This window comes from Notamacropus eugenii, chromosome 3, assembly GCF_028372415.1.
Source record: "Notamacropus eugenii isolate mMacEug1 chromosome 3, mMacEug1.pri_v2, whole genome shotgun sequence".
Lineage (NCBI taxonomy): Eukaryota > Metazoa > Chordata > Mammalia > Diprotodontia > Macropodidae > Notamacropus > Notamacropus eugenii.
This window is the reverse complement of record NC_092874.1, coordinates 201,906,132-201,924,942: the sequence shown is the minus strand read 5'-3', so window position 1 is coordinate 201,924,942 and position 18,811 is coordinate 201,906,132. Positions and strand designations below refer to the sequence as shown.

Below are 18,811 nucleotides of genomic sequence, written 5' to 3'. Positions count from 1 at the left end.
ATTCCAAAATACAGAGCTCCATGCACTTAACTGCTGCTAATACTAGTACAGACCTTACTAATACTAGTACAAGCTTTCAGAGCTTTCCCAGTGAACAGGCTAGGGTTCTACTGTTCAATAACAGGACTATGGAGTAAAAGAGAAAAATAAAGGTTTCTGAATAATTAGTACCCTGAATAATCAGCAACTTTGTTCTATGTTGACAAATAATTGTTACAACATAATAAAATTATTAAAAATTCTTGTACTTTTGTATTGTATTTTATTGTATTTACTGTATTGTATTTTTACAATTTGTAATAATTACAAATTAATTGATTATTACTAATAATATTTGTAAAGCACTTAGCACAGTGCTGAGCATATGGCAGGCGCTATATAAATGGGAACTATTATTAATCCATCAATCAGCAAACATTTATTAAGCACTTACTATGTGTCATGCACTGGTGATACAAAAAGAGGGAAAAGACAGTCCCTACCCTTAAGGAACGTACAATGTAATGGGAGAGACAACACACAAACAAATATATATCATGCAAGCTACATACAAGAGAAAGAGGAAATAATTGAGAGGGAGGGCCCTAGAAATAAGAGGAGTTAGGAAAGGTTGTCTATAGTTGGAACTTAAAAGAAGCCAAGGAGGTCAAAGGTAGAGTAGAGGAAGGTATGGAAGATGGCCAGAGAAAATGTCTCAGGAAGAGAAACTGAGTGGTTCAGGAATCAGCCAAGAGACCAGTGTCACTGGATCATGGTATCCAGGTATGTAAGAAGACGAGGAAAGGCAAAAAGGGGCAAGGTTATAAAGAGCACTGAAGGCTGAATAGAGAATTTCATATTTGATCCTATAAGTAATAGGAAGCCACTGGAATTTATTGAATAGGGGGTAATATGATTGGAGATGTGTTTCAGGAAAATCACTTTAGTGGCTAAATGGAAGATGGGTTGGACCTGAAGTAGGCATTCTTAGCAGCTGGCTATTGCAATAGAGATGTGAGGAGATAAGGGCCAGTAACAGAGAAGTGATAGTGTCAGAAGATAGAAGAGGACTCTTGAGAGATGTTGAAAAGGTAAGATTGACAGGTCTTTGCACCACTTTAGATATGGGGGGTGAGAGACAGTCAGGACAACCTGAGGGACTGGGAGGATGGAGCTGCCCACTCTACCTGGGAAGATAAAATGAGGCGAGGGTTTAGGCCAGGAAAGATAATGAATTATTGTATTGTTTTATGCCTATGAGCTGGAAGTGAAGAAACCTTCTCTATCAGGGCATCCCAAGAGCTACTCTGAAACTTTTGAGTCTTAAAAGAGTTGCTTGGGGTACCCAGAGATTAAATCATTTGCAATCAGGGGGTTATACATTCATTATGTGTCCAAGGCAACACTTAAGCCTAGGACTTCCTGACTCAAAGTACTGCTCTTTTTGCTCTATGACCATTCAAGTTATTGGTACAGAAATAGAAGGCACTTTGGGGATGCAGTAGTAGAAAGAGCACTGGACGCAACATTGTGGGATACGAGTCCTGAACTATTAGGCAAGCCATTTTGTCTCTCTAGGTCACAGTTTCCTCATTTGAGGAATTAAAGATAGGATTGTATTTAATCAATGATTCAAAGTCATGAGTGACTTATAATGTAAGGTCTGTGAACTTAAAAAAAATAGTTTAACAATTATTTCAGTATTATTGGTTCCTTTTGTAATCCTAACTAGGTGTTTTTTTGTTTGTTTGTTTTTTTAATGCACTTAAAAAGTGCTATTCTGAAGAACCTGGATAGACTTATATGAACTGATGCTGAGTGAAATGAACAGAACCAGGAGAACATTATACACAGCAACAGCCACAGTGTGCAAGGACTGTTGCTAATAGGCTTAGCAAGGGAAGGACCTAAAACATTCCCAAAGGACTCATAATGCAAAATGCCATCCACATCCAGAGAAAAAACTATCAAGTCGGAATGCAGAATGAAGTGGACTATTTTCTCTCTTGTTATGTGTGCTTTTGTTTCGTTTTTTGCTCATGTTTTCTCCCATTCCTTTTAATTCTTCTATGCAACATGACTAATGTGAAGATATATTTAATAAGGAGGTATTGTAAAACCCATGTAAGATTACATGCTGTCTTGGGGAGGGAGGGGAGAAAAATTTTAAATTTATGGAAGTGATGGTTGAAAATTGAAAACACATAAATACATTTGAAAAAAAAAAAAAGTATTCCACCTGACCATCTTGATTTATATTAAAGACTGATTAAGCAACCTACCAAAATACAAATCTTGTAATAGCTGATAGAAGAAATAAAAGTTTGTTTGTTAATGAAAAAAATAAAGAACAAAAAAATGTTATTCTGAGAAGGGCAGCCGGGTGGTACAGTGGTTAGAGTATTAGGCCTGCAAGTCAGCAAGACTCATCTCCCTGAATTTAAATCTGGCCTCAGATGGGTGCTAATTCTGCATCACTGGGCATGACATGTAAAAGCATTTACCTCAGTTTCCTCATTTGTAAAATGAGCTGGAGAAGGAAAAGGCGAATCACTGCAGTATTTTTGCCAAAAAAAAAGCTCCAAATGGACAAAGAGTCAGACACCACTGAAGTGACTGAGCAGCAACATTCTGAAAAGTGGTCCATAGGCTTAACCAGACTGCCAGTGGGCTCTATTACACACACATACAGGTCAAGAACTCATGCATTAGATGGTTTTCAATGTTGTTGGCAGTGACTAAATCCTCTGATTCTAAAATTCTGAAGAGGTGGGGTGGGGAATGCCTTCTTTACTAGCCATATAGCTCTGGGCTGACCATTTGCACAAACAAGACCACCTCTCAGAAATAAAACCTTGGGGAAAGCAGATATGACAGAAGAACCAAGAGCAGTCTCTTTGGGATTTATGGGGAGCTATAACCTTAGGTCAGAGATCAAAACTGAACCCCTGGACCTGAATTTGAACCCTGCCCTGGCCTGAAAATGGCAAACAACTAAGGCCATCCATGCCAAAGTCAGTTTTGATTTGAGGGAGAGGTAGCAGATTTCAGTTCTAGAATTGAACTTCATTATGCAGGCAGCGAATGTTCAGCTGCTTGGCACAAATCACAGTGTACCACAGGCAAGTAGGCAGGGGGGCTATTTTCTAGGCTGCCAAGTGGGTGGTTAGTTCTGAGAATGGAATATTAGTAACACCGAGATTCCATGTTATATACAGAAGCTCTGCTGGGCTCGGGGGGCAGTCTTGTGATTGAGAATGGTCCAGGGACCAAAGAGATGCTAGACACCAGCACTTAAAATCTGCATCTTATTTTCCTCTGTTCCCTTTCAGTTTATTTCCTCCATAAGACTCCAGGTTGGGAGGGAAAGAGGGAAGAAGATAGGCAGGAACATTGAGTATAATTGCTCTAGGTTACCCATGAGTCTCAGTTAGTAGAGGCAACACTAGAAGGAAGCTAACTAAGGCTGGTACTGGGAAGAGGCACTAGATGGCCTGGTAATAAATAGAATGCTGAACTTGGTGTCAGAAAATATTGAGTTCAAATCCTTCTAACGGACACCAGCTGTGTGACCTTGGTCACAACCTCTGTCTGCCTCAGTTTTTTCATCTGCAAAAAAGAGATGACAACAACACCTCCCGGGGTTGTTGTAAGAATAAAATAAGATAATATATGTAAAGTGCTTAAGAAAAAATTTAAAGTGCTCTATAAAAGCGCAATAACAGGAGTAGTAGTAGTAGTGACTAGTAATTAATACTTGTAGAAACTAATTAATAGTACTAACTAATTAACAGTTAGTAGTAGTAATAGTAGTAGCAGTTAATAATAATGATAAATATAAGTGCGACCAAAACAGTTTGTGCTTTGGAGATTTATCATAAGCCTGAAGACATTTCTTGTTGCTCCTGGAAAGGATACCACGGGGTTTTGTGCACAGAGAGAAACTATGAATTGAAGAAGGTGGGGGTATATAGGACGTTTAAATCAAGAATGTGTTACACTTGACTGGGAGTTAGAAGACCAGGTTTCTATCCCTGACTCTGCTAAGAACCAGGTGGGTAACTCTGGGCAAATTACTTTACTTTCTTGTCCTTCAGTTTTCTCATATGTAAAATTAGGGAGTTGGACTAAAGCAGGGGTTCTTATTTTTTTTGTGTGTCATGAATTCTTTTGGCAACCTGCAGAGGCCTATCCCAAATGAGATACAATTTCTAAAAAGGACTTAGAAAAGTATCTGGCACTAAATAAGTGCCTTCCCTTCCCTTTCCTTTGTGGATCCCTTTCCATAGTAATTTTTTAGATGTGTAAAATAAAATGTGTAGTGTTACAAAGAAAATTAGATTGAAATATAGTTATGAAAAAGATGTTAGTGGGTCTCAGGTTAAGAGCCCCTAACTTAGAAGATGTCTGAGATTTCTACATTTTGTGATATAAGGACTCAAAGACCAAGAGTATGAGAGAGAAAAAGCATGAAGGAGGGAAAGGATGTAACAGGGCAGATGAGAAAATGAAGGAGGGATATCCAAGGTATGTAATATACATCTGTAATGTATAATAGATGTATGTTATATGATACATGATTATAAAATATATAGTAATCATAACACACTCCTTTTTCTCCCACCCCTGACACACGATATACATTACTACTGTAGACAAACTGTAGACACCATCTACAACATGGCCGAAAAAATTAATATATATTATATAATGTATATATAATTAATATGTAACTGATTCACACTTCTGTTAAGAACAATAGTTTAAGTTAGACTGCCTTAGATTGCAAGTGTCAGCACTCAGGAGATGAGCCTATGCTTTGGAGAAATGAGCACCAGCCTAGGAATTAAGTGGTATTGGTTTAATTATCAGCTAGGTGAGCTTTAGTAAATGGAGTCATTTCCTTGGACTTCAGTTTCCTCATCTATAAAACAAAAGGGGGTGGACCAGATAACTGCTTAGATATTCTTAAAAATTCTGAAACAAAGATATAATTTGGTTGTAAAAACTATTAAAAAACCAAAATATATGGAAAATTCGAACATTTTCATTTTCTTATGGGCACTAATGGCTTTAGGAATAGGGATAGGGAAATGAACCTGTGTGATCTTGCCTTGGAGTCAGACTGGCACCTTCTCCAGAACCTAAGAGTTTTGGAGACCTGCCTAAAGCACTGAAAATGACTTGACTAGGATCACAAAGTTCATAGATCTGACCCATAAACAGCATTCAAAACAAACCTTTGAGAGAAGTGACCACCTTTTTATTATATTAATAACCAGTTATTAAAGTGGGGTCCAGGCTTTTCTTTTTCCTTTTCCTCTTTCAAGGACCGTCCCCTCTAGGCTGACTTGTCAGTCTCTGAAGGACACTGCTGGTAGATGAGATTGCCCAAATTCTCCCAGGAATATGCTTCTCCAGACTCAACTAGAAAACCTTACTTAGATTTGGAATATAAACAGAATCTAATCTAGGTGAATTCCAGCTCTAAAGCATTGAGCTATGTCCCCCCACCCCACCCCTCACCGAAGTTTAGGGTAACTCAGCTGATGAAAGAGAAACCAACCAGGGTGTTCCAGGTGGAGATGGATTCCTTGGTCCAGTTGGCTGGAGACAGCTGAGACTCGTGATCAAACCACATTCTCGGCAGGAGGAGCTAAAGACTTCTAGTTCATCTCCTCATTAATATGCCCACCCCCTCATTAATTATTCACCAGTCAGGGTTGATTTTTCCTGTCAGGGGCATTCCCTGTCAAAAAACAAATCACTCCATTAGGAGTGTCTGGTTATGGAGAAAATCCACTGACCCTCAATTTATTATCAGCTAGCCTAATTAATACATTGATTATTAATTACCCGGATACTCTGTCTCTTGGGCTTTTCAGTCATCTCAGTTTGGAACCATCATGAAGGAATCAGAGTTCTGCACCCCAGATTCTTATCAGAGGAAACTCCCCTATATCTTTTTCGGCTCAAGTGGAAAATTTGTCCACAAGGGGGAACTTTCTATCAGAACTCTGACTATGATTTGACTCTTTTAGCAGTGGTTAGATCTTCTCTGGGGAAGTTTATGTGATCTATGCCTTTAAGTGTTGTTTTCTTTGGGCTGCAGCCTTCTAATTTTCACTCTCAAAAGCAGCATGGTTATGTCAATCAAACACATTCTATTGAAAGAGGTTTCCTCCTGTGGGCTATGGGGATAAATTGAGAGAAAATTTGTGCACATAAAATTACTGAGGTGCCACCTAGGAAACTCGGGGTATTTTAGGGGTGTCCATCCATATAACCCAATCTGTGTCGTAATAAACAGCATACTCTGAAAATTTCTTGCAGGACTAGGTTTTCAAAAAGGAAACTGAGGCATTGCTGTGAGAATATAAACTTTCTGAAGTTACAATCCTGTCTGTCAGGTTTTTGAGAATACATATTAAAGGATCTCCTTCAGTAGAGAAAGTAATAAAGTATTTTTATTCTGAGTGAAAAAGAAATTGTATTAAGCAGAGTAAGAAGCAGGAGAAGTAATTTTTATCTGAACTTTAATTTTTGGTCCCTAAGACGTTGTGGTCTGAGTTTGTATTTTGTGGTTTATTGTCTCTGAGTGTTTCTAGACTGATTTGCAAGATCAACTTCAATTGCAAAGAGCAGAGAGAAGCGGTAGCTCAGTAAGACTTTGCCTGAAGGCATTCCTTTTACTGTGTTATCTATGTTTTAAGTTTAAAGGGTAAAAGTAAAGAGAAAACTGAAAAAAAAAATCACTGTCTTGATTATGGCCACAATCAAGAGACAGACAGGGAAGGGAGACCTTCCCCTCAATTTATACAAGTTTGCAGATTTGTAAGTACAGTCTGAGAAGGAATTTTTTTTGGGGGGGTGGGAGGGATTGACAATAGCAACCACCTACCTGCCTTCCCTCCCTCAAATCAAAGTCAACTGCAAGTCATGTCATCATCTCCCTGAGGTCTTGGTCCTCTTCGAGAACAAAGGACAAACACAACCTGCCTTCAGCTCTAAACTGCTAGGAGTTAAGATCTCAGACCAAATGCAGAATCTATCTCAGTTTAGCTTGACTCTGCACCCAGCTGGAGACAAGGACTGGTGAAGGAAAATTCTTTATTCTATGTCTTCTACCTTTGATTTTAGAGAGCAGATCACTATCTGAACTGAGATTCATGGATAGTCACTTAAGTCACTTGGCCAGTGGCAGGGATTCTTGAAACAGTAAGAAAGGACATGTACTGGGGATTTTAAAATACACATACACACATATATGTATACATACACACACACGCAAACACACACACACACATATGATAGGAGCCAACCACAGCAAAAAGAGTGTACCTAAAGGAACTCCCTCAGAAAACTCATAACATGTGAAAAGGGAGAATTCCCCATTGAGCTAGGGATAAAAAAAGTGATTTAAGTTCTGTAACCTCTGATCTAGATAACAACTAATTCAGCTGGAGAATCACTGTGGCCCAGTGATGGCTCTTTTAATTATCAAACTTTAAAAGATTTAAGGCTAGTTATGAATTATTATTCATTCTCTCCAGATTCTGAAAAGTGAAAAGTAAGCAGAAAAAATGAAGAAAGTAAGTATGATTTAATTAAGAAAACTGCTTCGCATAACAGATCAGCTGTTACCAGGGAGGGGAGAATCCAGGAACCTACTCTTGGACTTCAACAAGCCTCTTTACAAGTTTTTGTTAACTGCCAAAACAACAAAAAACAAAAAAAACCAAAACTTAATGGATTTTTAAAAAAGGATTTCTCCCACAAAATTTTTCCTATATTGGAACTTAGGAACAGACAATGCAGGGTTTTGATGGGGATGAGATCTGAATCCCTTAAAGGAAAAGATCATGTCTTTGGAATCTGGACTCCAGAAAGGAAAAGCCCCTGGACTTTCCCAGTCCAGATCCCCGGCATTGCTCAGTACAGTAATTCTTTCCACCATCCTTTCATTGTGCCCGCCCCTTCATTTTCTGTTACCTCTGACCCAGCGCAGCCCTTCACTGTTGATTACTTCTAGACCACCCCAGGATATTTCTTACCCTTAATCACATTCAGAACCCTTCTCTGTTACCTCCCTGTCACCCCAGGCCATTGTCCACTCCTGGATAACATCCTGATCTTCCCACAGTCTTACTGTATAAAAGGTTCATCTTTTCCCCTACTCCCCAATTAAATTGTTCAGATTCTTAAAATCTGGCTTGCTTGTCAATACAAACACCACAAATGTGCAGATTCTTAAAATCTTACCCACCCCAAGTGGTTTTTCAATAAACCTTGTCTCTGATTGAAAGAAGACGAGTCAAATTCTTTTAAGGCACACCCATGCCCTTTGCCCTTGAATTTCAGCACCCCTAGACTACAACAGTTTTGATCTCCTGTTTTGGGAGAATGAGAGAGATGTGGAGCTTTTGATCTAAAGCAGGGGTGGGAGCTTGTGGCCTTGAGGCCACATGTAGCCCCCTAGGTCCTCAAGTTGGCCCTTTCACTGAATCCTGGTGAAGAACCTGTGGCCTATTAGAGAATACCTGAGTTGTAACTAATCAAGTTGTAACATGTATAATTGTGATATATGCGGGTCAATGAAGAAAACCACCTGGGTTGAAATTAAGTATATCACTTGGGAAAGTAAGGTTGTAATAAGGTACCAATTATTATTATTATATGTGCTAAAGTAATGGAGGAAATACTCAGTACAAAGTTATGGAGGGTTAGAAGAAATTTGATAAGAGATCCTTATCAAATTCCTAAGTTCCTAAGTGTAATAATTAAAATTTCATACGCTGTCACTTTTAAAATTGTTGGCAATGGATTAGTGAGAAATAGTGAATCCTATAATATGCAACACTTAGAATAAATAATGCAAAATAGAAATTGAAATTATAAACTGCAGTTCTATATTTGGGAAAATAGATCCAGGTGCAATTGAATTTATTCTAGTCTCATTTTAAGTGAAATTTAATATTATTACACTATATTAGAAAACTTCTTAGCTATGTGGTTTTAATCCAAGTTACTCCAGTTACTTGTAACATATATAAAGATAATGCCTAACATTAATCTGATAATTCATTGTTTTAGAAACATTGTTAGAAAAGTGAACTCTTCTTTAATTCTTTTGGGTTATGGATTTGATTGTTAAAAGCCTGATGTAAATATGTTTTTAAAAACTCTTTAGAAATATGGGAGACTTATGAAGGTTTTCTCTAAAGTTGGCATAGCAAGGAACCTTCTAAAATGTCCTCATCTATGAAAGACAGAGTTCTAAAATATTACTAGATTTAAAGGAAAGCATTAAGTACTTGCTTGACAACTGAGTAGGGTGTCAATATTTTAAGACTTTAAAAATCTAGTCCCATGCTCAGGTTAAAGTACAGTGATTTGATTTTAGTTAAGAACGAGAAATTAAAAAGGAAAAGATTTTATTCCTAAAAAAAAAAAAAAATCAGTCTTTAACTACTAGGCTAAACTGTCCTAAGAATGAGTTTCAGCTTTGGCTTTAGTTTTTAACAGTAAGATCAGAGAAGTATCTGGTTAGTCATGGCCATCCACCTTTCAGGATGGTCTATAGGAAGCCTATATTATAAATTAAACACTGTAAATTTTGGTTATGGTAAAATTATTGGTTACTGTGAACTGTGACTACCATATATGCTCATAAACATTTCCTCATATTGTTCAAATTAAGAATTATTTAATTAACTCCTATGAAAACCTGAAGGCTTCTGCCTGGGGAAACTGACCACACCCTGCCAGCATCAGATCAAACTCCTTAAGCTGAAGGAGACAAAATAAATCCACACAAATCATCAGCATTTCTATATATGACCAACAAAGTTGAGCAGCAATAGATAAGAGAAGTTTCATTTAAAATAACTATACACAATATAAAATACTTGGGAGTCTACCTACCAAGAGAAATTCATATTTAATATAGGCTAATACTGGAATACATCTAAGCTACTATAATAAGATGCAGGCATAAGATTTGAACTATTTAGCCTAGAATTTTAGTCCTTTCTATATCCTAAACAAGTAGATAAGTATTTATCCTTATCATCTGCCTGTTACTATTTATATTTTCTGGTAGAAGATAGTTTGCTTTACTCTCTCACAATGGTATGGGGATAATTAGAAAATCATGTCAAGATTTATGAAAACAAGAAATAAATCTGTTATTTAGTGAGGTTAATGTAATTGTTTTTTGTTGTGTGTTAATGAACAGAACTTCGGCAAAATAAATTAGTTATCTTTAAAGAATGGTTTACAGTCTATCTTGTGTTGTCTTAAAGAGATTTCCAATCTTACTCAGTATTATTAATTTGAACATGGTTAATAATTGAAAATGTTTAATTATAAACAGTTTATTTGACATGCACTAATTTGAAATTGATTACTTCATGTATTTATACATCCCATCTCAGAACCTTTTGTTACAATTGAACTTAATCTAGCAACCTGTAAATGAATTCATTCTTATATTAGAAATTAACTTCTCATAAAAAATTACTCTGTTATTAGTTTTTTAGCAGAATTTCATTCCCCTAAGAGGGGAATGAAGAGCTAAAAGAAAATAACTAGAGTAAATAGTGAAATAAATAGTAAAGTGAAAATTTGTTTTTTGGTGAAAATTTTGCTTAAATAAATAGAGAAGATTAAATAGTTATACATGCCAAATATAAAAAATGGCTTCAGAATTTTCTAAAAGTAGAGGCATAAGGCTTGACCTAGCTTGCACTCCCTGACCTGGTTACTGGCAAAGTAAAATTAAAATGCTATCAAGACCCATTTTTATAAGTGATATTCACAAAGAAGGAAATCCACCAGAAATTGTTCTGAAGTCCCGTTCATTCCAGAATGTCTAGGAGGAGAAACCACTAGATCAGAAAACTACATCACGAGACGTTTTCAAGTAACCAGATAGCTGGATGGGATGAGAAGTCTGAGCCTTAAGATATGATGGACCAATGAAATGGGCAATTTTACATTTTTACTATTTACTTCTTCTCTATGTGCCTTTTTCTCTATAAAGTCTGTTTGCCAAAAAAGACTATTCCCATTGGCCCATCTCAATGTATCAGTCTGTCTCTCTCCTTCCTTTCACATTGTTTCCCATATAAACCCCTTAGTTAAAAATCCCTGATGAAGCATTTGTCATACCAATTAGTGTTTCAGAGAGGAAGCTGTTTCTCTCAAAAGAATCAAAGTGGGAATGAGAGAAGTGATTATTTTTTCTATTATATGAATATCTAATTATTAGATTGGGTTCCAGGTTTTTCTTTTCCTATTTCCTCATTCAAGGACCAGCCCTGACAGGTCAGTCAGTCAACCTCTGAAACACATTTCTGATAGACGAGATAGACTAAATCCTCTGAGAACATGCTCCTCCATCTTGGGCAGGACCCTGCTCAACTAGACCTAACTTCTGTTTAAAGTGTAAACAAAATCTAATCTAGGTGAATTCCAGCTGTAAAGCATTGAGTCATGCTTCCCTACCCCAAACCCAGAGTTTAGGGTAACCCAGTTCAAGAAGGAAAAAACCAAGCAGAGTCATCAGGGTAGAGATGGATTCCTCTGTCCAGATTGCTGGAGTTGGGTGAGTCTCATGATCAAGTCACATTCTCAACAGGAGGAGCTGAAAACTTTCAGCCTACCTCCTCATTAATATAATTAATAATCCACCCCCTCATCAACTGTTCACCAATCAGGGTTGATTTCTCCTGACGGAGGCATTCCCTGTCAAAAAATATTTAAAGTATTCAGGGTCTCCTTTAGTGGTCTTTGGTTATAGAGAGAAATAGAGAGAAATCATTGACCATCAATTGCTGATTATCATCTAGCCTAATTAATAAGTTGGTTATTAAATTAAATTGATTATTAATTACCCAGAAACGTTGTCTCTCAGGCTTTTCATTCACCTCACTTTCAAAACAATTCTGCCAATTCAATTGCTGACATTCCAACTAATGAATTTATAATTGTTCCTTCTTGTTTCTAAATATTAACTGCTGTTCATCTTTCACTCAGACAGGCTCTCGCTGGAGGAGAAGTAGGTATGAAGGAAACGATAATGGTAATGATGATAATGGCTAGCACTTATATAGTACTTTAAGCATGCAAAGCACTTTCGAAATATCTCATTTGATTCTCACAATACCCTTGTGAGCGAGGTGCTATTATTAATCTCCATTTTACAGATAAGGAAAATGAAGCAGAGATATTAAGTGCCTTGTTCAGTGTCACACAGCTGGTAAGCAACTGAGGCCTGATTTGAACTCGGATCTTACTGATTCCATGTCTAAGATTATAGCCACTGTGTCCCCTAGCTGTGCCACCTCACTGGAGAAATCCATTTCCATTCATTGGTGTCTAAAAATGTTTAAGTGTCCAACAGAAATCTCAAAAGGTGATGTGGCATAGGAGAGGACAACCCAGGCTGAAGTCTCACCTCTGACACTTATTGATTGTGTGACCCTGGTCTGCACAACTGGTTCTTCTTAATTGTTCTACTTTGGTAGAGCTACTTTCCTCATTGATGGTTCCATGTGTGGATGATATCAAAGGTATGGACTAATTTTTTTATTTCTTTAAATAATAATTTCCATTAAGCAGGTAGGTCTTGATTGATTAGTGAAAATAATGAATCCATGAGTGATATCATTCTAATTTGAACTCTGTATTTCCATTGAGCTAGAGCCAGTTACCATATTTTACATAATCTTAACCTCAAATAATGGGAATTATTCATACTAATCAGACCTTGTTGTAATCTCCTGGCATCTCATCTTGGTGTCATGTTGACCTTAGGTTTTTGAAGGCTATGCTAACAGAACACAAGTTCTATATCTTATGATGAGCTATGTGCTGCTTCATTTGGAGACAAGCCCTGCTAAGTTTCAAAAAGGTTTCATCAGAAAGTTGGTCACCCAATGATGACTTTGTCTTTCTTTTCAAAACAATTCAGGAGGACTATCTTTTAAGGCATGGAGAGGTTGTGTTCTTCACAATACTCATCACCAGTAACAGTGGGAAACTTGTGACCTGGCAAACTTCCCCATGCTGAAATTCAGATATGTGCACATGCATGAAAGGAGCATGTAATGACTTAATACTTATCAATAGAAACCTATCAGTTTTTTCTTCACAGTTAATTAGCATTTGCAGAAAGTAGAGTCGAAGATGTTTGGTCCAAAGTTATAATTTATGGGCTGCATGAGTGAGGACCCTATTGCATCATCTTTACTTTACATAGTTGTGCTTTTGTAGAATAATATTCATAGCATGTGGTAGCTGGAAAGGACCCTAGAGTAAGTATTTTTAATTTTTGTGTGTGTGTGTGTGATAGATCCTTTTAGCAGTCTGTGAAGTCTATGGATCATTTCTCAAAATAATCCAGAATAATATTCTTAACTGAATAGAATGTTAAATTCTAGTTAGAAGCTAGTGAAAATAAAGATGTCAGACATGTTAATAATGAGACACCTAGCTAAAGGAAGAGATAGTGTGCCAGACCTGGAGTAAAGAAGACCTGAGGTCAAATCTAACTTCAGACGCTTAGCTGTGTAACCCTGGGCAAGTCACCTAATCTCTGTTTGCTTCCATTTCCTCATACGTGAAATGGGGACAATAATAGTGTCTACAAATCGGGGTTGATGAGAGGATAAGATGAGATAACATTCGCTTTTTAAATCTTACAGCACTATATAAACGCTATTATAATTATGATTGCAATGCAATTTTTTTTAATCTAACTTCATGAACTCCCTGAAATCTTTCCAAGGATTTGGATCTGTGGACCCCAGCTTAAAAACCTCTGCTTTAGAAAAAAAATTTAGTTTAAAGCTTTTAATAATAATAATTTTGAGTAATTAAGTATGTCTAACAGGGAGAACAGAAGACTAAAGGGTAGGGAGTGGAGTGGGGACCCAAGAACAGTCCAAGTGTTTGAAAGACTGTCTCAAGGAAGAAGAATTAAACTTTCTTAGTCCCTGAGGGCAGAACTAGGAGCAATAAGTGGTTAGATTTCACTTACAAAAAAGGAAAAATTCCCTAACAACTAGAGTTGGTCCAAAGTGGAGATAGAGGTCTCCAAGTGAAGGTTGGATCATCAACTGTTGGAGTTGTTACAGAGAAGATTCCAGTACAGGTTAGATTTAATGACCTCCAAGGCACCTTCTGTAATACTAAGTTAATGAGAGTTAAAGATCTTCCCTGCCCATTAATGGGCCTGCCCATTAAGGGAAGCTTGATTAGAGGAGGCCCACACTTTTTTATTAATTTTCTAATGAGGCACTGGTTCTCAATGGTTGTGATGCCCTCTGACTCTGAAAACTGTATAAATACTCTGAGGTGAGGTTTTCCTTTGGGGCTTACTCATTGGAAGTTTTTGTTTGGCAAAATGAGACTCTGGGCAGCTGCTAAGGAGTTCCCCAGCTTTGAAAACCCAGATGTTGGTGCTTCTCTCTCTGGTAACTATGTATGTATGTAATGGTCAGACAGTTGCATCTGCCTGCTGGTCTGTGATGTGTGTGTTGCTTATGCTCAAACAGTTGGAAGCCCTGTCTGTTGGTTGATCTTTGTTTCTCTGTTTGTATTTTCTCTGAAGTTCAGGGTGCTTTTTCCCCTGACCTAAGTGAATGATACATGTGCTAGATTAAAGTGATTGCTGACCCCTCAAAAGTTGCTTTCCTTTTAGAAAAGCAGATCTGAGAACCTGTACAGTAGACCCTTCTGTGTATGTTATGGTCCTTGCTGATGTACCTTCCAAACCAATATCTTCTGAAATGTTGAGCCTTGCACACTGCCTTGCTCAAATTAGGCATTTAGGAAATGTTTACTGTGATGCATAATAAACCCCTCTTGTTTCTCATGTGATAAAGCCAAGGCCCTGATAGATGAAGTGATTTGTTCCATATCATACAACCTGTTAGTTGCACAGGGACAACTAGAATTCATTGTTCTGGATTCTAGGATTTTAGATTTCTACTCCATTAGGTTGGCTCCACGCTGCATGATTCCTCATAATTTAGAGCACTTAAGTTAGATTGTTTCCTTCTAGCTCTCTGTATTTACTTTGTTCTTCTATGTGGCTGGGGAAAAAAAGCTTTGGCAAAAAGAAAAAGTCATTGGCTGACTTCCTTTGTGGATAAGCAATGAGCCAGTCCTTCAGGGAATCAAGTTCAGTCACACTGTATGCCAGTAGCAGCAAAATAGGTTACCTTTGAGTTAATTAAAGATGACTCACTGGAATTATGTGTCATGCCCTTGCCCTGCTTTCACTTTCAAGAAGAGGTTCAGAATTGGAGATTCCATTGGGTTATTTAATGAACCTCCTCCTTTCCTCTGCCCTCCCTTGTAATGACTGAACATAGTCTTGTTTGACAGATGATGGAACTTCAGTCAAGTGCAATTTCTAATCTGCTTTATTTCTTCTACTTCTCACATTCTTGTAAAAAGTTAGGGTTCATATGGGTTCATTTAGATTTAAAACTGCAAGGGACCTTGCAGTTTTAAATCTAATTCTTACATTTTACAGATGAAGAAACTGTGGCTCAGAGAAATGAAAGCATTTAACCCAAGACCAGATAATGAGTAAATAACAGAGACAAGTTTCAAATCGGGGTCTTCTGACTTCACATCTGGATCATTCTCCGCTCCACTGGACTACAGTTTGATTTCACATTCTGTCTAAGCAATCCTGTGCAAGTAATTTAAGGCTTATCTGTAAAAGGGAGATGATATCTGACCTGCTTACATTGTGCAGGGTTATTATGTTATTGTTATTACTGTTAAAATCACAGAGCTGAGGGCTAGAAGACTCGTCAGAGATCAGAAGGTTCCCCTCCTTTATTCCATTAATCATGAAATTGAGGGCAGGAGAGAGTAAGTGATTTTCTCAAAGATATATAGGTAAGAAAGTAAGCAGAATTAGACTGAACTTCAGTCCTCTGATGCTAATTCAGTGCTCTTTCAGGTCTATCACCTGCTCCATGCTGTGGATGAACACTGGGTTTAGACTCAGGAAAGCCTGAATTTAAATACAGCCTCAGACACTTACTAGTTGTGCAGTACTGGACAATAATAATAATAGGTAACATTTATGTAGCACCTACTATGTGTCAGGTACTGTGCTAACTCTTTATATTTAATTATCTCACGATCCTCATAACCCTGAGAGGTAGGTTGTCACTTCATCTGTCTGCCTCAGTTTCCTCATCTATAAAATGGAGATAATTATAGCACATACCTCTCAGGGTTATTGTGAGGATTGAAACTGTAAAATATTTTACATATCTTATAGTACTATGTAAAGGCTGGTTTGATGACGGTGATGACGTTGATATGAGGAGGATTATAAACTGTTGTTATCCTGCCTCTGGGGGACAGAGAGAGGATGATGACTTTGCACAGCTCTCCCACAATTATTTCCAATTCAGGAGCAAGTCAAGATGTCACTCTTGTGATGTCACTGGCTTTCTTTGAGAGCAAAGGATGAACAAAATCAATATTACAAACTAAAATGTTATGCAAAGGGATGCTACCACATTGGTCTAAACACAGGATACCTCAAACCAAAGCTGCAGTTCAAATGATAAGATCTTTATGAAATTTTTTATAAAAGTTCTGAAAATTAACACTGATTATAGGCTGCCGTCAGATTTTATACAGGATAGATTTTCTTGAGGGGAAGGCTATCTTCAGATCAAGAAAATGCTATTACTATTCTCTTCTGTCTCTTTTCTCCTCCTTCCCCTAGCTTCTCTATCTCCTCTTTCCTTTCCTGTTCATAATTCTATTTTCTTTCTCCATTCTCCACATCATTTCCCATTAGTTGGTTTTGATACTTGTATCATCATTATGTCCTTCCCTCACAATTCCATCTCCAGGACAAACTTATCCCCAGGAAGCTCATCATCATGAAGACTGCTTCAGCTTTGGAATCATAATTCATTGAGAACTCAGTTGCTTCTGCCTCCCATTGGAGGGCTGAAAGGCAGAGAAAAAACTCCTCCCATAGCCGCCCTTTATAAATGGCTCAAAATCCCAGCAATCCCTTCATCTTCCACCAGCTGCTCTGCTTGGTTTTAATTCCACCATTATCATCATAGCCCTGTTCAGGATACTCTCTGCTTTTCTTTCCCCATTAGATTGTATGTTCTTTGAGGACAGTGACAACCTCTCTTTTTATTTGTATCCCCAGTGGTTAGCACAATGCCTAGCACATAGTAGGTGCTCGATACATGTTTATCATATTGTATTGTGTCATATTCCCCTGTTTAGTTGCTTCATTGTCTGTTTTCTTCTTCAAGGTATAAGGTAGAGTATAACTATCACAAAGCATGGTTGGATATCTGCTCAGGGTTCAAGGAATTGTTCTACAACATGAGGAAATAGCAGCAGAAATTCTGTGCAACAGCATCATGGACATGTATTTACTCATTGGGTTGGACAGGAGGTCAATTATTTCTGCCAACCACCTCTCCACTCTGACTATCACATCACATAATTCTGAGTGAGTTATGAATGAGTATTGAAGATGAGAGGAAAGGAATGATCACAGGTGGTAAACAGTGCCATACCACTAGGGGAGTGGTCTATCATAATGATAATGACGATGGTATCTTAGCTTACATTTACAATGTAACACATTTAATATTTTAAGGTATTATATTTTAATCATAGGTTACATTTACAATTACAAAAGCACTTTATATGTGTTATCTTAATTAATCCTCATCGTCAACTTTGTGATCTATATGGAATAGGCATTTTTACTCCCATTTTATGTTTGACAAAACTAATGCCCAGAAAAGTTAATTCAATTCAATTTAAACAAATATTTTAAGCAACTAGCATATTCAAACATGTTCCAAATGTTGGGAATAAATACAAAGACAAAAATGATGTAATACTTGCCCTCAAGGAGCTTACATACTAGTAGGTTTTGAAACATACCATATATAAATTTATAAGGTTGGAAGAATAGTAGAATCAATGATTTCTAGATAGAAGGTGTCTTTTAGGGGCCATTTAGAATAACTCCCTCCATTTGTACATGAGCTTGAGAGAGTTTAAAGAGGTTGCCCAAATTCACAGAGCTAGTAAATTGCAAAGTCAAGTTATCAACTCTAGTCTTCTGCCCTAAAATCCAGCATTCTTTCCACTATACAACACTCATTATTTAGTTCACTTTCATCATTTTCCTGATGAAAAACACTGCAGACCATTGAAGTTATGTGACTGGGACCAGGATTTGTCCATTTTCGTACATGGTACTTACCGTCTAGGGATACCTTTTCCATCCACATATTTTCCTATGATAGAGCCAGATCTTTGCTTCCAGATTGCTTTTGATGTGGTTGCTGCTTTATCTTTCTATGGAAACAAAGAAAGATCTTGAGGTCAGAGCTTTTGACTTTGCTCCAAACTCCTAAAAGTGTTTACTCTATTTTAGACCTGGCCTTATGGCCTACTATGCTTTAGATTGTACTTGTCCTAATGTCCCCCTTTTCTATTCTTTTTTCCCCTTTTAACATATTCTTCAATGCTAGGCTTCTTGTCCTTATGCTAGTTCTTCATTCTTTCACCCTATCCTGTAAATTCATTCATAATATGGAGGTTAGAAAGTATTTGCATTTTAAAGAAGGTAAGAGAGAATAAGATCCTTAACCAAAAAAGGAATTCTTTTTCTGACTTGGGACTTAGGAAATCTCGACTGGTGAGCCAACAGTCATTTTTGCCAAAATAGCTCACCATTGGAGTTGGCTATAGAAACTGACAAAAAGAGAGACAGAAGACTAAAGAACTTCATTCCAGTAAG

At 37.4% G+C, this 18,811-nt stretch overlaps 1 protein-coding gene across 2 annotated transcripts in view; it reads right to left on the bottom strand.

The window, feature by feature from the left end:
• The window catches only part of CRACR2A (calcium release activated channel regulator 2A), a 222,323-nt gene that overhangs the window by 33,919 nt on the left and 169,593 nt on the right, over positions 1–18,811 (bottom strand). For both annotated transcript variants that reach the window (XM_072654002.1, XM_072654003.1), the window contains one exon: positions 18,272–18,366. In XM_072654002.1, the coding sequence (XP_072510103.1) occupies positions 18,272–18,366 (95 nt within the window). The remainder of the gene's footprint in view (positions 1–18,271; positions 18,367–18,811) is intronic.